General features: G+C 48.7%; 5 protein-coding genes across 5 annotated transcripts; 2 read left to right on the plus strand and 3 right to left on the minus strand.

The window, feature by feature from the left end:
- Nucleotides 1–137: 137 nt before the first annotated feature.
- FSST1_000983 (folliculin-interacting protein N-terminus-domain-containing protein) lies at nucleotides 138–3,764 on the plus strand (the record flags this gene model as incomplete). The annotated part of the gene is made up of 1 exon (XM_083236517.1): nucleotides 138–3,764. The coding sequence occupies one exon, from the start codon at nucleotides 138–140 to the stop codon at nucleotides 3,762–3,764; it is 3,627 nt and encodes a 1,208-aa protein (XP_083091165.1).
- Nucleotides 3,765–4,446: 682 nt separating this feature from the next.
- FSST1_000984 (ATP-dependent RNA helicase DBP10) lies at nucleotides 4,447–7,189 on the minus strand (the record flags this gene model as incomplete). The annotated part of the gene is made up of 2 exons (XM_083236528.1): nucleotides 4,447–6,878; nucleotides 6,928–7,189. The coding sequence occupies 2 exons, from the start codon at nucleotides 7,187–7,189 to the stop codon at nucleotides 4,447–4,449; spliced, it is 2,694 nt and encodes an 897-aa protein (XP_083091166.1).
- A 398-nt stretch (nucleotides 7,190–7,587) lies between these two features.
- Nucleotides 7,588–8,339, plus strand: FSST1_000985 (uncharacterized protein; the record flags this gene model as incomplete). Its single annotated transcript, XM_083236539.1, has 3 exons — nucleotides 7,588–7,662; nucleotides 7,716–7,759; nucleotides 7,814–8,339. The coding sequence occupies 3 exons, from the start codon at nucleotides 7,588–7,590 to the stop codon at nucleotides 8,337–8,339; spliced, it is 645 nt and encodes a 214-aa protein (XP_083091167.1).
- Nucleotides 8,340–8,884: 545 nt separating this feature from the next.
- On the minus strand, nucleotides 8,885–10,579 carry FSST1_000986 (uncharacterized protein; the record flags this gene model as incomplete). The annotated part of the gene is made up of 3 exons (XM_083236550.1): nucleotides 8,885–9,038; nucleotides 9,095–10,347; nucleotides 10,406–10,579. 3 exons carry the CDS (start codon nucleotides 10,577–10,579, stop codon nucleotides 8,885–8,887), a joined length of 1,581 nt encoding a protein of 526 aa, XP_083091168.1.
- Nucleotides 10,580–11,981: 1,402 nt separating this feature from the next.
- Nucleotides 11,982–12,784, minus strand: FSST1_000987 (uncharacterized protein; the record flags this gene model as incomplete). The annotated part of the gene is made up of 2 exons (XM_083236560.1): nucleotides 11,982–12,311; nucleotides 12,587–12,784. The coding sequence occupies 2 exons, from the start codon at nucleotides 12,782–12,784 to the stop codon at nucleotides 11,982–11,984; spliced, it is 528 nt and encodes a 175-aa protein (XP_083091169.1).
- Nucleotides 12,785–17,441: the final 4,657 nt, after the last annotated feature.

Below are 17,441 nucleotides of genomic sequence, written 5' to 3' on the forward strand. Positions count from 1 at the left end.
GGTGACTATGCGATTACGCCCAGCTCGAAACACTTCGCTCCCCACCTTGATTATGGCTCGCCGTCGTGATTAATATCGACGGCTGCCTCCTTTGTTAGTTCAACCTGCTGCCCAAATCCCTGAGTGCGCCTCCCGACATGCTCGGCCGGCTCTTGCACTTGGGCTCTGGCGGCCCCTCAGCCACGCCTACTCAAGCCACCACAAGGACGTCGAGGCCAGTATCCTCGCTTGAATCTGTTCAAGAGGATATTTTTACTCGAAACCTGCTTTTTCCAGACGCCCATGCCTTGTACCAACATCGCAATGATCAAGTGTTTCCTCTATCAACTACTCCTACCACTCCCGCCACCTCCACAGCAAATGCTTTCGACTATAGTGGTGATGTCGACTTGGACGTGCGCGATGTTCGCGTTATCATAATGCAGGACGCCCTAGGTCCTTCCAATGCCTCCCTACTTTTTGACAGCCACCCCGCTCCACCACTATCACCCACGGAGCGCGCCCCCCCGTCCCCGGAGCTCCGTCGATCATCAGTTTCACAACGGAAAAGCAGTCTTGGGGGAATATCACGTCCCCTCGTTATTCAACCCGAAGGCCCCCAGCCGTCCCCTCGACAAGGCGCTTTCGATCGTCGGGCTTCACTGCAAGGGCGCCGGGATAGCCAAGTAGAGTCAGACGGACAGAAAGCATCACGCGAGTATCGCGAGGAACTTGCGACCTTCTCCAGCTGCATCTTTGGAAACTCCGAACTGTCGTCCTACAAGGGAACATCGACTAAAGTCCATGTCGTACCAAGCGAGTCACGCCCTGCTGACCCATCCAGCAGCATCATTGGCGACGGCAGAAGCTCCATTGGGCGTTCCAGTGCTCGCTCCAGTCGATTATCTCAATCTTTCTCCTCACAAGCCTTCTCCCCTACAAACGCCGTAGCTCCTAACCATACTTCTACCCATCGCCCGACCGAGAAGAAGAAGGTTCTGATAACTCGCTTATTTCCCGTCAATCTCCCTATCGATGACACAGAAAGCAGCGTTTCGCCCTCGAATAACTGGTCAGACGAGAACTCTGGCTTCCCATTTCCTACGACAAGCGACGAGTCTGTACCCAAAAAGAAGAAGCCCCAGGTCAAGCAACGGCGAACTCCTATGTACGCTGTCGTCCTCGTTGTCCAACTGCCTGCCACAAACACCACCCCAAACCGCATGTCCACCACCCAGTCCAAATCTGCACAGCGTGAATCAAGCTCCTACAATGAACAGGAGAACTTTTTTCCATCGTCTTTTAGCTCAGCTCGACCTTCAGGATGGACCATGGTAGGATCTGGAAACGGAGATGGGGCAGACTCAACTTATACAGCCGATATGGAAGACAGAATCGATTCGCTTACTCGGCACTGGGATATCATCATGAGGACGCTAACCCATCTTCAGTCTGTGGTTGCGACAATTCTCGCAACAATGCTCAGACAAGTTGACCTGGCTTCTCCCGGACCCGCTCCTGGACCGGTTGCGTCCTCAGCAACATCCGTCAAAGGTGGCCGAGCTGCATCATTCTCTGAGCAGCGACGACATGAAGTGCCCCGAACCAAACCTCCAAAGAGCACCACTAAGCTCGTTTATCTCTGGCCCAACTGTCTCGCTGATGACACAAATATTGCCGGAGAGGTCGACGCATCCAGACACAGAATTGTCATGGGATTGAGCGCAGCGAGAGTTGTGACTGGCCAAGGGCGTTGGGGAATTTGGCGTGACGAGGCACGCTGGACTTCTAAATGGGTATCTGGAACGGACCAGCAGAATCAGTTCTTTTACAATCTCCTGACCGGCTTTCTGTCAACACACACAGACTGGCTACAGGCTCTCTGCCCTCCTTCCTACCGTAGAAGGCTCTATCTTCAGCAGAAGAACCGAAACGAAGAAGACTTGTCGTTGCCAGCGCGAACAATCATCGTTTCTGATGACAAAATGGTTGCTCGACGCCTTATCTTCCTCCTGTCTGCTTTCCTACCTGCCAATTCTCAGTTTCCCATGCCTCGCGCTCATCGACCCAGCACTTCGACCTCGGTTGGGACATATTCTAATTCGCCCCCTACTTTTGTTATCCCTGTTCTACGGGAAGAGTCCCTTCGTCGCAAAATCAATCGTCGCACAGGACTCCGTCGAGCTTCCCACTCGAGAACGACCAGCCAGAGCGCACGAGCCTCAGCTGTTCCTGCGCAGCTGGCTCATCTGACCATGGATCGGAACCATGAAAGGCGTGTTTCAGATGCAGCCTCAATTCGGCCCCCAAATTTCGCAATGTTTGGAAACGATATTGTTAGCAGGAAAAGCAGTGCAGCGACAACCACAACTATTATGCCTGAGACAACTATTCCGCATTTCTCGACAGTCCAACGAGTGGAGTCGCAAAGACGACCTCGCCCTAGTAGCAGCGGAAGTGTCGCTACTGACGACTTAAAGCGCTCTTTGAAACGAGGCGAAAGCACAGGTGCGATGAGCACTACCAGCACCGATTCTAGGAGTCAAAGTTCGCGCTGGGGAAGTGTCATCAGTGGCCTTTGGAGTACTCGACGCCGCGATTCGACCACATATAGCACGTACAGCGGATACGATCCCAAGTCTCCTGTGAAGGCCTCGTTCCACAGGACCGACAAGCTTTCTCAGATGGTTGAAGAGGCCACTCTTGTGGATGATGCAGATGCCCCCCCGACATCGACACGACCTGCTACCGATTCTCTACGAGGAACTGGCGCCCCAAGAGAATGCAAAGGCCATAGCCGAGAGCCCTCTATCCGCCCGGATAGGACACCCGATCCTACTGGTGCTTTCGAGTCGCCTGTTAAGACATCCATCAACGCTGACGATGGCGTCATTGATGTAGACATTTCCTTTCCTGATTACATGACAACCTTCGAGTCTGCCATCAGCTCGCCCTCAAGCAGCGGGTACTTGTCTACCCCTGGTATTCAGAACGGACTCGAATCATTTGAACAAGCATCACGCTTGTGCATTGATGGCGACCTTCCTCTAAATGCTGCTGGTTGGCTCAACCGCTACCATCCCGACTTTGCTCTTCAGGCGATCCCTCCTCAGGAGGACCTTATTGAGCAGATCAAAGCATCTCTCCAAGCCGAGCCTACCCCACCTCCTGCATACCCAACCTTAGGCGATCTCAATGAGCGATGGGTGGATATCAGCAGCGTCATGATCGCCGATACTATCAACAACTCCATCACTCGACTTCGATACCGTCGATTGGTCAAGCCACGGGCGCCTGCTGATCACCGACCGCTTACAGGCCCGCCAGGTCTTTCAACCTCTTATGGCGGACTTTTGACCCCCTCAATCCTCCCCTATGAGACGCAGCTGGAGGAGGAATGGATTGAAGAGCCTGTCTTGTGTCCTGATGAGACCTTGACTGATGCCGTTGAAAGAGTCATTAGTTTGAGCCAGGACACTAGCAAGGATCATTCGCTGGCATCTTCTCAAACACACAGTGACACTCGCATGAGCACGGAGGCTGAGGAGCCTCTTTCTATCACAGCTCCCGCCACACCAGCTCTAGCTCCAGCACCCCTTGAGATCCCTCGTGTTCAGTGTAAGACAGTTGTTCTTTCTGCACTCGAAGACAGTATTCGCGAAGTCATTGACATTCGTGAAAAACGACACTTGGAGACAAACCACCTTAGAAATGGTCGATCACGAAGCCCACTTCACGATGCCATTAGCATGTGGCTGGATAATCTCGATATTACCGACGGATGAGCCGATTGACACTCTCCTGATTTTATGACTTTATGACTTTGCTTTTTCGTTTTCATCATCCGCATACAACATTTTGACTGGCGGATCTGCGATTGTCATCGGACTTTTCCTACCAAGACCTCCAAATGATACCCCATGTGTTATACTTGTTATGCACATGAACAACCACCCCTGGGAACGGCTCTGCCGCGACAAGAGTGTGAAGGAACCGCTCTAATTTTTCTTTGCTTTTTTTGTCATTTATTTTAAAATAGACCTAGTGTGGTACTCATAGGTCGGTCTTACTTTTTTATTATTAGCGAGGAATTTTGCTTTTGATATGCTTCCTGGCGAAGTTAACCATATTAGAGGTTGGCGTTTCGTGGAATGGAAGAGGAATAGCGATAGTATTGGAGTTTGGTGAACGATTATATGCTATTATTCCTACATTTGACGAAACCCCCCCCTGATTTTAAAACCTTGTGTCGCGACAAGCGACTGTGATCCTGCTTTTGAACTACCATGTGCCGCCAGATCGTAGAATCATTATTGTGAAGATAACAGTCAATTTGCTTTCTCGCAGTGGGACGAGAGACCGCAGCATCTTGCCGTCACTTTATAATAAGACAAAAACCTGCCAAAAACCATTGCATTCTTTTCTCTATATATGGACCAAACGCCATGCACCGCTTCATCTGCAAAATTACTTTCTCCTGGCTGGCCGAGCGTTCTTGAGCCTCTTTTTCTCCTTCTCGATTCTCGCTTTGCGGATATCCTCTCTGCCCTTGAGTTCCTTCTTGCTGCCCATACCATCCCTGAAGCGTCCCACGCGCTTCTCTCTCGCCTCGTCGACACGCTTCTTGCGAACCTCGAAGTCGTCGCGGTACTTGTCTGCCTCCTTGGGTGCCTTCTCCTGCTTGTGCTTGTAGCGTACTCCCGAGGGGAGGTTGGCAACGTGGCTAGTAGAACCAGGACGCACTTGCTCGCCGACGTGAGGAAGCTTACCGAGGCGGTTGGCGCGCTTCCACTTATCGAAGCGGCCGCTTTGAAAGCTGGCTGCGATCTTGACACCACTTTCACCGCGAACCATCTTGGCGCCCTTGGAGCCGTCCTCATCGTTCTCCCGAGAGACGTACTTCCTGGACTTCTTGTCCCAGCGCATCTTGGAGCGAGTTGGCTCGCCAAAGCTCTTGGCATTCTCATCGTTGGTGAGATCCATGGTCACGCCACGAGCAGCCTCCACAAAGTTGGAGGAATCCTGACCACCAGATGACACACCGTAACCACGCTCCTCAGCAGCGTTGAATGTCCGGGGCGTATAGGACATGAAAAGTTCCGAGTCGCGCCAGTCTGTTCGTCCCTTTTTGGAGTTTGTGTTGGTGACAGTGACTTCCAAACCATCATCCGACTCTTCATCAACATCCATCTCATCAACAACCTGCTCTTCCTCATCAGAACTGGCACCCGCCTCAGGGGCTGCTGGTATATCATCGTCAATTCCTTCGAAGTCGTCGTCTCCCTTTGCCTCGGTCTGTCTTCGTGGGGTGATTCTCTTTCTTAGTTGCTTCATTACTTCGGCAGCCTCGGTGGTACCCTTATCGCGGCGACCACCAATTTCAAAAATAGTTTCTTGAGGCCTGAAGCCACTGATTCTCGCCAACATATTAACGCGCGCTTGTTCAGCTCCATCGACATCTTCACCAAATAGCGGGTGAAGCTGTGTCCACCCCTGAGATCCGACCATGTCTTTAGAACGCTTTGCACTTTGGCTAGCAGCCGAATTTCTGGTTCTCAAGTAGAGCTTCTCGGCTTTGACAGCGACTCCACGTAGCGCATTAATATCTTCGCTCTCATGCAAGGACTTGTTGAACCACTCCACATGACCTTCAACAGGATCTCGTTTCAGGGCACCAACAACCACATCCTCCGAAAAGGATGGGTTCTTAGTCTCCTGGCCCACGACAAGCTTCTTGCCTAGGAACAGTTGAAGATCGATGAGATAGGGGGCATCGGTATCTCTCACAAGACTGTAACTCCAACCTCGTTGACCGGCACGGGCGGTACGACCAACTCTGTGCACAAAAACCTTTGGCTGAGGGGGAAAGTCAAAGTTGATGACGTTGGCAAGAACCGGGATATCGATTCCACGTGCAGCAACATCAGTGACTACAAAAATGTTTGTCTTGCCCGTTCGGAAATCTTCGACTTGAATTCGTCTGGCAGTCTGATCGAGGGATCCGTAGACATAAGAGACCGCAAAGCCGGCGTAAATAAGCAAATTTGCGATGTACTCGACGTGATGCTTGGTAGCTGTGAAAATAATAGTAGAATGCTCTGTTGGCTTGCCGCCAGCACCATCAGCACCGCGCTTTCTCTTCTTCGATCCCTTCTCGGAGTCGTTATTCGCACCCGCAGGGGAGCCAACTGGCATCTTGATCACGTCGTGAAGAATATGCAGCAAGGATCCCTCCTTTTCAGCACCCTTGACAGAGAAGAACGCACTCTCGAGATCAGGCGAAATTTTTTGTTCAGCGTCAAGTCGTACAAGACTGGGGTCTTGTAAACCGGCGCGAGCGAATTCGACTAAAGAGGCGGGTAGCGTGGCGGAAAAGAGTAAACTTTGTCTAGAAGGAGGGAGCGCATGAAGAATCTCAGTCAACTGCGCTGCGAAACCCATTTCGAAAAGACGATCGGCCTCATCGAAAACCACATATTTGATAGATGACAGGTCTAATGACATCTCAACCTTCAAATGAAGGAATCGACCGGGTGTTGCGATCACAATGTCGGGGTTGGCGGCCATGTATCCGAATTGCTCCTCCAGACTGTCACCACCAACCAAAAGAACGCACTTCAAGTCGGTTCCTCGACTGAACTCCTTCACAACCTTCAAAGTCTGGATCGCAAGTTCTCGGGAGGGCGACATGATAAGCGCTCGAGTTCCGAACCTACCGCTGTGGGCGCGCAACTTTTCGATCATGGGAATGACGAAGGCGGCGGTTTTTCCTGAACCTGTCCTGGCCATACCCACCAAATCCTTTCTGTCGAGAATCAAAGGGATAGCCTTTCGTTGAATTGGAGTAGGAACTGAGAAACCCTTTCGTGTAATAGCTTTCAAGAGATTACTGTTTAGACCTGTGATAAATTAGTATGGATTCTCGACTCCCACCATGACTTTCCTTACCCATTGCCTGGAAACCTCCACCCTTCTTGACTGTTCTTCCCTTCAGATTGGTGGCTTTTCGGAAAGAAGCCGCCTGTTGCAAGGCAATGAAGGCCTCATCGGTATCATCGTTGCCTGGTTCTGGGCCGTTCAAGAGGCCATCGAAGTCGAAGTCATCGCCGCCGTTCTTGCCAGTGGCGTTGTCGCCTTCGACAGGGTAAAGAGATCCGAAGATATCAATCTCCCCCTCCGAGGGGGTTGGTGATGCGCGGCGTTGTGGCATTGTAACGCGCTCTTGGGAAGAATTATATGTAGAGTCGGAATAGTATAAAGAACAGTAGCTCTTTCCAATATTTTTTTCTGTTACCTATCTTATCTCGCGGGGCAGCTAAGTGGGTCACTTTAGCGCCGCCCGTTAACTCAACATACCATACCGCCATCAGGGTATCAGAAAAATTGACCGCTGGAAGCATAAGAGACGAAATTAGTAGGTCACTTTATGCTCCTTGGACTACGGTTCTTAGACTACTTATTTTTATACCCTATGACTTGGGAGGCCAACTTTTCTGCTATCCACTAGACCACATTGGATACTTGCCTACGCCTACGCCTCCAGCTTCAACTTTGTTCTTTCATTATTTCCAACTTTGCAAGGTTCTCAAGCACGCCGATCAATCCAAAATGGCCAGCAAAGACTCAAAAGAAGACAAAGACGCGCTCGATACGCTCGAGCTCGAAGCCAAGGAATTTGACAAGGTAAGCCTGCGATAAACTTGATGTATCATGACTCCTACTAACCTCATGTACAGGATGCTGAGATCGACCGTATCTTGAAAGCTTTTCGACTTGATGCGTACGTCAACATTTTAATATGAATTTCTAGACTTTGATCTAACACTTTCAATAGCTATGCTGTTCTCGATCTCCAGCCCGGTGTTCCCGACTCAGACATCAAGATCACATACCGCAAGAAGTCGCTACTTATCCATCCCGATAAGACAAAGAACCCGCTAGCCCCGGATGCTTTCGATCGACTAAAGAAGGCCCAGACTGAGCTTATGGATGAGAAGCACCGCGAACGACTAGACGAGGCTATTGCAGATGCGCGCATGTTACTTATGCGCGAGAACAAATGGACCGTGGACAGCGAAGAGCTCAAGACAGAAGATTTCCGAAAGATGTGGCGCGCAAAAGCGCGAGATGTCCTGATTGACAACGAACACCGCCGACGCCGACAGATGAAGGCCCAACTCCAAGAGGAAGGCCGCGAGCAACGACGCACCGATGCCGAGTTGGAGGAGCGCAAGCGCAAGCGACAGCATGAACAAGATTGGGAATCTACCCGGGATGAGCGGATCAGCAGCTGGCGACAGTTTCAGAAAGGGCCGGGCGGCGATAAGAAAAAGAAGAAGAAGCTCAAGCCTATCGGCTGATAGTCTGGTGAGATTCGCGATGGAGTTTACTTTGATGACAGCACGAAAGGGACACGGCTACACTACACACATTGTTGCGCTGGTATGTGAGTTAATTGACAACGATGAACGGTTTGGACTCTAATCAAGTCAGACACCACAAAGATCTACTCCTCACTCAACACCGAAGCGGTCATTATCGACCAAGGTAGGTACCGTGAGCGTGATGTCTCATTGCCATCGTAGGATTGCATTCTATCTATATTCGTAGCATCGTTCATATCAATGTGTATGTACTGTACAGTGATTTTTAACTACAAAACTGATGAGGAGAGTGGCCTCGCTGGGGTTTCCTAGCCCCTTCTTTCTATACTACAGGATTAGTATACAACAGATCTGACGCTATGGCAGATCGACGTGAGTAGTAGTTGGGCTATCGTAACCCTCCACCGACGCCATACAACAAATAATAATAACCTTTTGAACACCAACAAATGCGCTTCTTCCGTTCCTCTATGTTGATAATTCTCCCAAGCATATGATACAATTCATGAGCGAAATATCTTTTATTTCTTATCGTTGTTGTCAGGCTTCTTGGTAGAGCCATCATTCTGACTTCCATCTTCATTCGACTTTTGGTGAGCGGGGTGGTTGGTCAGAGTATGCCAGAGTGACTTGAGGAAGCCCTCATCTCTATGCGATTCAGGATCATTTGAATCCCTTTGAAGGCGGTCAGCACATTAGTCGGCACGATTGTGCATGATATAACCCCTTACCTTGAAGAACCAACGCCCATCACCCGCTTGGCTGTCTTATCGCCCATCTCGTCCGCAAGTACCTCAACAATGGTTCGCTGGTTGGCGCTCAGGTATTTAGGCATAGTGACCCTGTACTCAACCTTAAGGTCACCGTTTCCACCGCGTCGGGAACCGAGGCGCTTCATTCCCATACCAGGTAGGGTGATCTTATCGCCGGTGTTGGTTCCGGTAGCAACCTTGACGTTGACTGTTTCATCCAGAGTCGGAATCTCGGCATGCCCACCCAGCAAAGCAGTTGTGAGAGGGATATTGGCTGTATATAAGATATTGGAACCGTCTCGTCGGAACTTGGGATCCTTGGCGACGCGCACAAAGACATACAGGTCTCCGTTTTGACTACGGGCATTGGGTTCAGCAGCCCGGCCAGTAGGGGCTGCATCACCAGCGCCATCAACTCGGAGTCGCATGCCATCTTCAATACCTGCAGGAATGTCCACTGTGATCGTCTTCCTCTCCCTCACAACACCATTTCCTGAACAAGGCTTACACTCGGATCCCTTGGGGATAACCGTGCCAGTGCCGTCGCAAGTGCCACAAGTGGACGCCATTTGAAAGCCGCCCTGCATATAATGTATCCGTGTACCAGATCCATCACAAGCGCTACATGCGCTCCTCGACGTACCAGCCTTCATGCCATTGCCTTTACATGTGCCGCAGGTGCTGAGTGGTGTAATCGAGATGGTCTTGGTTGTGCCCTTCGCTGCCTCCATGAAACTAATAGTAGATTGGACTTCGATGTTTTCGCCGACCAGAATCTCCTGCTGGTAAGTTTGCTGTCGTGCTCGGCGGCCGAAGCCTTGCTGCCCGGTGAATGCTGAGAAGATGTCTTCAAAGTTGACCCCAGCTCCGAACCCTCCCTGGCCACCGAAGCCGCCGAAACCACCTTGTCCGCCAAAACCACCAAAACCAGAGAACGGGTGTCCTCCGCCGAAACCGCCACCTCCTCCGGGGGCGCCTCCTCCACTCGGGTCAAAGCCAGCAGCGCCGAATTGGTCATACTGCTCGCGCTTTTTGGGGTCGGACAGAATCTCGTAGGCGGACTGAATATCGGCAAACTTGTCCTTCGCTTGAGGGTCTTTATTCGTATCGGGGTGGAACTTTTTTGCCAGGCCGTAATATGCCTTCTTAATATCGCTGGCGCTCGCGGCCTTGTCGACACCAAGAGCTTGGTAAGGATCCTTTTGCTGAACGGCATATGTAGCATGGAACAACTGAACGGCGTTAGAAAAAGCCGAGCTATTATATCAATTGATATTTCTAATCACTCACCCGCTTCGCAGAAGGAGACTGAGATGCCTTTTCAGGAGACGGTCGACGCTGAGAACCAACATGCCACGCCGCAGTATGAAGCTGGGCACCTTTCCTTAAACATTGAATCTTTGGTGCATTTTGCGCCAGGACCCGTGTGGGACGGACGGCCTTTGATATCAAACTAGGATTCATGTTGAACTGCAGCGATTCATCTGATTCTAAGAAATCATATAAACAAGTGAACAATATTCAGAGGGAAAAGGAAAAAAGAGGGTAACCAGGAGGAGATGGAACCGTCACAGACGAATAGCGGAATAGCTCGTGATTCTCTTTTTTTCGAGACCTATCTCGAACTTTTCCACGGTCGGACAAGCCTCAGGCATCCAGCTTCGTCATAAGGGCCGGCTTCGGGCTACGCCTTTTAAATGAATGCCTATTGGTCGAAGCTTATGACAACGAACCTGAAGAATGGAAAAGCCGATTTAAAGCCAGGTAGTCGAAGATCTTTTCATAAATACGATCTTGCATGGGAAAAGCGTTGAGCGACTGTTTCCCGAGTCTTGAATTGTCTCGGTATTTCGTCTTATAACGTTGACGGTATTCAATCCCGGGCTCTAGAGCATCATGGAAGGACGTTGATCTCTAAGCACTTATGCCGAAACTACCCCGACTAGCCGAGGATTTTGAAACACATTTGAGATCCACGAAAAGCCGAAAACAATTCAGCTGGTTCTTAAGCTTTAAACTGTGGTCAATAAGTATGACAAAGTTCCCGCATTAGCTCTAGTCTTTGTGGGTTGGGCTTGAAAACTTCCTTACATGCTCGGCTTTCTCTAGAATGCATATTGGGTAGCAGAAAAAATAGCCTCCTAAGTCTTAGGGTATAAAAATAAGTAGTCTAAAACCATAGTCTAAGGAGCATAAAGTGACCTACTAATTTCGTCTCTTATGCTTCCAGCGGTCAATTTTTCTAATACCCTGACGAATACCTAGGCTGCTAGGAGCGCTGTCATGGCTTGTCATGATAATGCTTCATGGGCGCACTACATGTTTTCCTAGGACAGTGAATCTTACCACTGTTAGTTTCTTCAAATTGAGGAAGAAGATCCAGCTACGGGCAATCCTGATCGAGTTCATATGAGCATGTGGTCCATGCGCATATCCACAAACATAATAATACAGAACTCAAACTTATCGTCCATTACAGAAGAAAGTATAACCATGATATCCGTGCTCTCTACCTATGATGGTATAGGTAGCAGGTAGTATATACTCCGCGAGACTCTGCATACTATCAAAATAGCCTGCAAATGAAGTTAAAGTAACCCATTCCCTGCCTTGCCAGACGTGGTATCCCTATGATGTAATGTGAAACCGTGCAAGACCTTGCGTCCATCGCAATAACAGACATCCCTATGCGGCCAATGCAAACAAGCCTGTCTGCTCGTGTAGTCATATGTAGTGTAGAAGTAAAAAATCGCAAGCTGTTCGAAGCAACTGATGCTGTAACGCTTCATCTCAACGCCCAAAACTCCATACCGATATGCCCATCCCTTGCGTAAAACCTAATTGCTCCCTTATGAGCACCCACCCCTTATTTCATAAAATTCGTATTCTTGCCGCCCACGTGTGGTTTAGAGATACGATTGGGGTCGTGACGAATCTTGTAAATAAAGTCGACGATCACATCGTTCTCCTGGACGCCCATTCCATTAAAATGTTTGCGCACAGAGAGCGCAAGCTGGTCTTTGCTTTGTCGCCGGGCTTGTCGACGTCGGACCATGGTCGGAGAGTGTAAACCAACGCTGTTGGGCTGCGACAGGATCCATTGGCAGTATGGGTTGGAGAAAGAGGTTGGGGTATTCAGACGGTGTTCGCGACGGTAGGCATGGAGGACGTTTCGTTCGAAGGAAGCCCATTGTAGCTGTAATAGACTCTTAGTTAGCAGCTGTAGCAGAATGTTGGAGGCGAATGCGAATTGACATAGAAGAAGGGCGAATGGTTTAACAGGCGAACGAAACACTGAATTGAAGCAAGGCAGATGCTTTGAACAAGCTCTATGACTAGACATGCTATCATGGCCGTGCCATGCCTCTGATCCATGGATTCTCGAACCCTGTCAAATTATCTGCAACCCGGAGGGCGGGAGACCGGAAGAGCGATCGAAGATCATGGTAGGGAGGAGGGGGGTTGACGAACGCTAGGGGGAACAGGCTCAGCAGGCGGCTGAGGAACAACAGCAGCAGCATTCTGAACCTCTCGAAGATGAGAGTGGTTTTGTTGACTGGCGTTTCTGCGCATCTTTGTTGAAGAATGGCCGTTTCCACCTTTTTCTTTGGAATTGGGAGCGTCCGACTTGGAGTCGTCGTGATTGCGGGAGGGTTTTGCGGGTGGCATGATGGGCTGTGGAAAAGTGCGTCGATGTCGATAGTAGTAATTTGAGTCGTCGTAGAGAAGAAGGACGATGAAATCTAAAATCGAGATGAGTTACATAGTAGGATAAACAATGCCAGATTTGAGTGAGGAATTTGTGGGAGAGGAAATGAGGAAGGGGAGAGCTGGGTCAAGGTTGGCCGCTGTCGGTAGGTCCAGAAAAATAATGGAATTTGGGTCACGCACCACTGCTCCTGTCAGACGGGACGGGGGACTGCGCTGCGCTTGCGCCTGCCGCACCTTCGACGTCACAGCCCCAGCTCCAAATTCAAGCGACCACAAAAATGGAAGGATTTACTGACCGGATAGGCAGGGGTGAAAGACCCTGAAAAAAGAACTCACCCAGCCATTCATTCATCACCTTGGAGGGTAAAATGGATCACTTTTTGCAAAGTTACCTTAGTACCTACTAAGGTATGTCTTACCATCCTTCAATTTTGTTTTTTCAAAGCTCCTATATTAAACAGATATCGCGAAAATCATTACACAAGATAAGATAGTATTTATTCTGGAAGGTTTCCATTAAGTCAAGACAGGTACTTAATTTACTTTGGAGGAGCAGGGGACAGACGGGACACAAAGCCCGAGGGTCCGGCCCGGTGGGTGGCTCAAACGTCCATGTCGGGCTGCCCGTACTCTTTCAATTTAGTGAATGTTATAAAGTATAGCGAAGCATGCTCTTCTCCTGACGACTCACCGACGTCGATCATCCCGTTTCCGGTCGAGACGTAGTCTAGGGAGCAACTAGATATATATGTTTTCTATGGCCAACCAATGAAAAAAGAATTCTATGTCAATTCTGGCTGGACGTGACTAAATGCTGAGCTTTGTGTAAAACCTACTAAGATACTGAGCAGCCAAGGAACCATTCGCGCTCATAATGGCAAGAGACAGGCTCCGATATTCGGCGTATCACTTTATTCTAGGCACCTTATTACCTTAGCACTTTTGGCCTCCACGTGCCTCTATTCGCTAGCAGCATGTCGTGCTTCACCTCCATTTGCTACCCCATAATCAACGGTGCCCCTCAATAATAATGTTCCGATCATATGGGTTAGTGGTACAAAAGACAAGCGAGGTCGCTTGAATGAGAAAACTCTTTTACTACTAATTTTGATTGACTGAAATAACTTGGTGGGGCCCCTCAACGGTGGCCACCTATCATCCGACTCTCGTTATTCGTAAACCCTACGTCTCCCGACCATCGATCAATTAAGCAGTGTTACATACTACGTTAGCATTGGCTTTTAGTGGCCCCAAAATCTGTCATGAGATCTCTCCGGATGAATGTCTAATGTGGTGGGACCTGTCTTCTGCCAACTAAAGACCCCCACGTTACCAATCAAGTTTAACTGCCGTCTTGGTGTGAGCCGATCAGACCAAACAGTCAATCGCTCGTAAAGCGCGGCATCATCTTTATTATTAGACTCTTGAATCGTCTTGGAACGAGATCTCGAGATCCTATCCCCACTTGCGATCCGCCAGCTTGGGACGAAACACGCAGTCACATCTAATCATGTGCACTTGGTCTGCCAAGTAAGGCGATTGACAGACACATCGGAAGTCGGAGATTTTGTTGGGTTTTGATTGATTTGCCGTCTACCACAATCGTGCATATTCTATTCGTCTCACGGCCGAGTCTTTGATCATGAGATATAGCACAGGGTTTTTTACTACTTCCCCCCCTCGATAGAGAATCAGTCAGGTCAGTCAAGTTAAGAATTTATCGACGTGAGGGAACGATTTTGAGTGTCATGGAGCTCGAACGTAAAGCTTGGTAGATTAGTATGTGCTACCATCTCGTGCATCGGAATCATGATCATACCGTATGCTAACATGAGTAATCCCTCTGGTCGAAATACTCTAATCAACCGGTGCAGTTTAAAGACACCATGTACACATTCAACAACCACGCTGCTGGCAGATACTATGTATCTTGTTTTCATGCAGGATCCATTCGTCTGGAGGGATGTTCCCCGGACTCTGCTATCCCAGTCTACAAGTCGAGTTCTCCTATCTACAGTACTCCGCAATCCATTACGTGGATGTTGAGATTTCCATGAGTGAATGGAACTCGGCATCTGCATGAAAGGCGACCAATAGAGAGTATTCCTGATAAGGGTTCAACTACACGCTGGAGTTTGGACAAATCAGGACACTCGAATTGGGATGAACCTGCATACCTGGAGGAAATAGTTGCAGGTGGAGGAGATGCGAACCAATGTCATTCCCAGTCATATGTATCAGCCGCTGTGGAGAAGGGAAACCCGGGGGCCTGATCAGCCGACATGTTAGCGCTGAGACAGTTGACAAGTCTCGAAGCTGCCCTGTTTTGTCTTTTATTTTGTGTCTGTCTGACCCCCTGAGGAGCGAGCTGCACTAGCAGTATTGTTTAGTGTCGTATCATTTTGCTGAGAACGCCATCTTATCATACATTTCCGCGTCGCAGAAATAGAGCAATGGGTTTCTTCCTAAGAGCACAATCCTGGCTCAAGCAGGTGCCCAGAACCAGCTTTTTGATTTTGTGGTGGTACGGCTCCATATGAGTTGGAGGGAGCAACAGCCTCATTCAACTGCGGTCAGTAAGTGCCAAGTGTTGTACTGTGTCAATCTAGCATCGGTTTAGTATTTCTAGTAAGTTACAAGTTTGGCCCTGAATTGCAAGATATCGGTCAAAAGCTCGGATAGTTACTGTGACATAATCATTAGATGTGTAGATTTATCATATAAGACGAAACCTATTTAATTTCTCAAAGATAAAATCGAGAATAAAAAGAAAGCAAAAAATGACCATGCTGGACAGTAAGGCGGTAAATCGTTGCCAGTTACAGTAGTCGAAGCGTGCTGCAGATCAATGATCGCCAACCATGTAAGACTAGAGAAAGACAAAAAGAAATGTGAGTAAAGCTGCTGATATAAGCGTTTTCGTAGATAGTCTTTGACTTGATCTCAAAGAATTACGTACTGCAACCTTGAATACTATGTACTTATGATAAGCGTCTGATGGTGTATGTAGGTAGAATCGAGCTGATGAGCATGGCTTGTAAAGCTTGAAGCGGCCCGCTGGCTGGCAAGTAGACGCAAGGACTACCTAAGGTATCCAGGTATAATAAAGGTAGTTCTGAATGGTCCGTGGGGTTTCTGTTCCCTTCTTGGCTCGGGGAGAGTGGTCCGAGATTGATCGTGATATGTCGTCGATTGTAAGCGACTACCTACCTACCTCTATTGTATGCAGTATGCACGAAAGAGAAAGCACAGACTGCGCTTTTTTTTGTCCAACACTAAGAAAATTGATCAAGACAGCATGGTTGGTGTCTGACCCAGTACCAAGTGCTTGTAGCGTAGCAATGTCTCAGAAAATCCTTCAAACAAGGCCACGAATATGGTTTGGCTGATACTTTATGGCGAATGTGATAACTTTTCGTGAACTTGAAGGCGTCTACTTAAATACAGCTGCAGTTTTAAGGCGGAAAGAAAATCCAGGGATGTCCGGTTGCTTTGGGCAGACAAAAAAAAGTTAGAACAGACGTTATCACATCCAAAGCACAACATCCCTGTGCAGCCCATCCTTCTTGGAGCCAGGGTCTTTTCATCCTAAAGTTGTGAAACCTGGTCGACTCTGGAATGTCGAGTTTGCCATGTATCCATCATATAAGTATGGATGATCTAGGTGTGTCAATGAACGACGTATCCTCGTCTAGGTACTGTCGATATCTATCTTTTTGACGAGATAGAATATAATGATTCTATGTGTAGTAAACAAAACTGACATCAAAAGAATGAATGACTAGGATTCGAAATGAGGCTGCGCTAAATGGATTGTGCAGGGATATAAGCAGTAGTGTGCGTGGAGAAGAAGCAAGCGGACGCTTTACCGAGAAGGCAAAAGGCATGGTGCGAAAAGGGTTCAGGCTCCATTGGCATCCATGATGATATTGGCGGCTTGCACTCGACCCTTTTACCCCATCCATTTCGTTAAAGTCCATTCAAGTCCCCCCACTCTCTCCCCCAGGTCGTTTACTTCAGTTCAAGTTCAGTTCAGTTCACTCCAGCCCATCCCACGCCGCGAAGTCTTTTTATGGCCTATTGTTTACGTTACAACATAACTTATACTATTTTGCCTTCTTTTTACGGCCGATAGCCTTGGAGTTGCTTCTTGTTATACGCGCCTGATTTACAGTTCCATTCAGTATTGTCTCACATAGGCCTATTCCTTATTACCTACCTACAGGCAAATCTCAGCCCCCTCAATCTAACGTTAGAAAAGAAACGTCACGCTCTCGAATGTACCTAGGTAATCTTATTAGTTGGTCTTTGTTTCTCTTTCTTCGCAACTCTTCATCGGCTTCCAACATCCTTCTGTCACACTTGTGTTGCAATCTGCTACACGTCTGTGTATAATAAATTGATCCTCCAGGTAGGTAGCAATGATATTTTCTTTATTCTTCTACATCTACTATTTAGATCCCTATTCTTTTTTTCTTCTTTTTTTCTTTTTTTTCTTTTGCTCTCTTCACGTTCGATCTACCCTTCACCAACGCCACTCAGACTGGACTGCAGGGACCGCATTTTGGCACCTATACCTGCCGCTCTTCTTCGTTACCTCGCCAGAAGAGCCAGA

This window comes from Fusarium sambucinum, chromosome IV (genome assembly GCF_050947815.1).
Source record: "Fusarium sambucinum isolate potato_lamoka chromosome IV, whole genome shotgun sequence".
In the NCBI taxonomy this organism is placed as follows: Eukaryota; Fungi; Ascomycota; class Sordariomycetes; order Hypocreales; family Nectriaceae; genus Fusarium; species Fusarium sambucinum.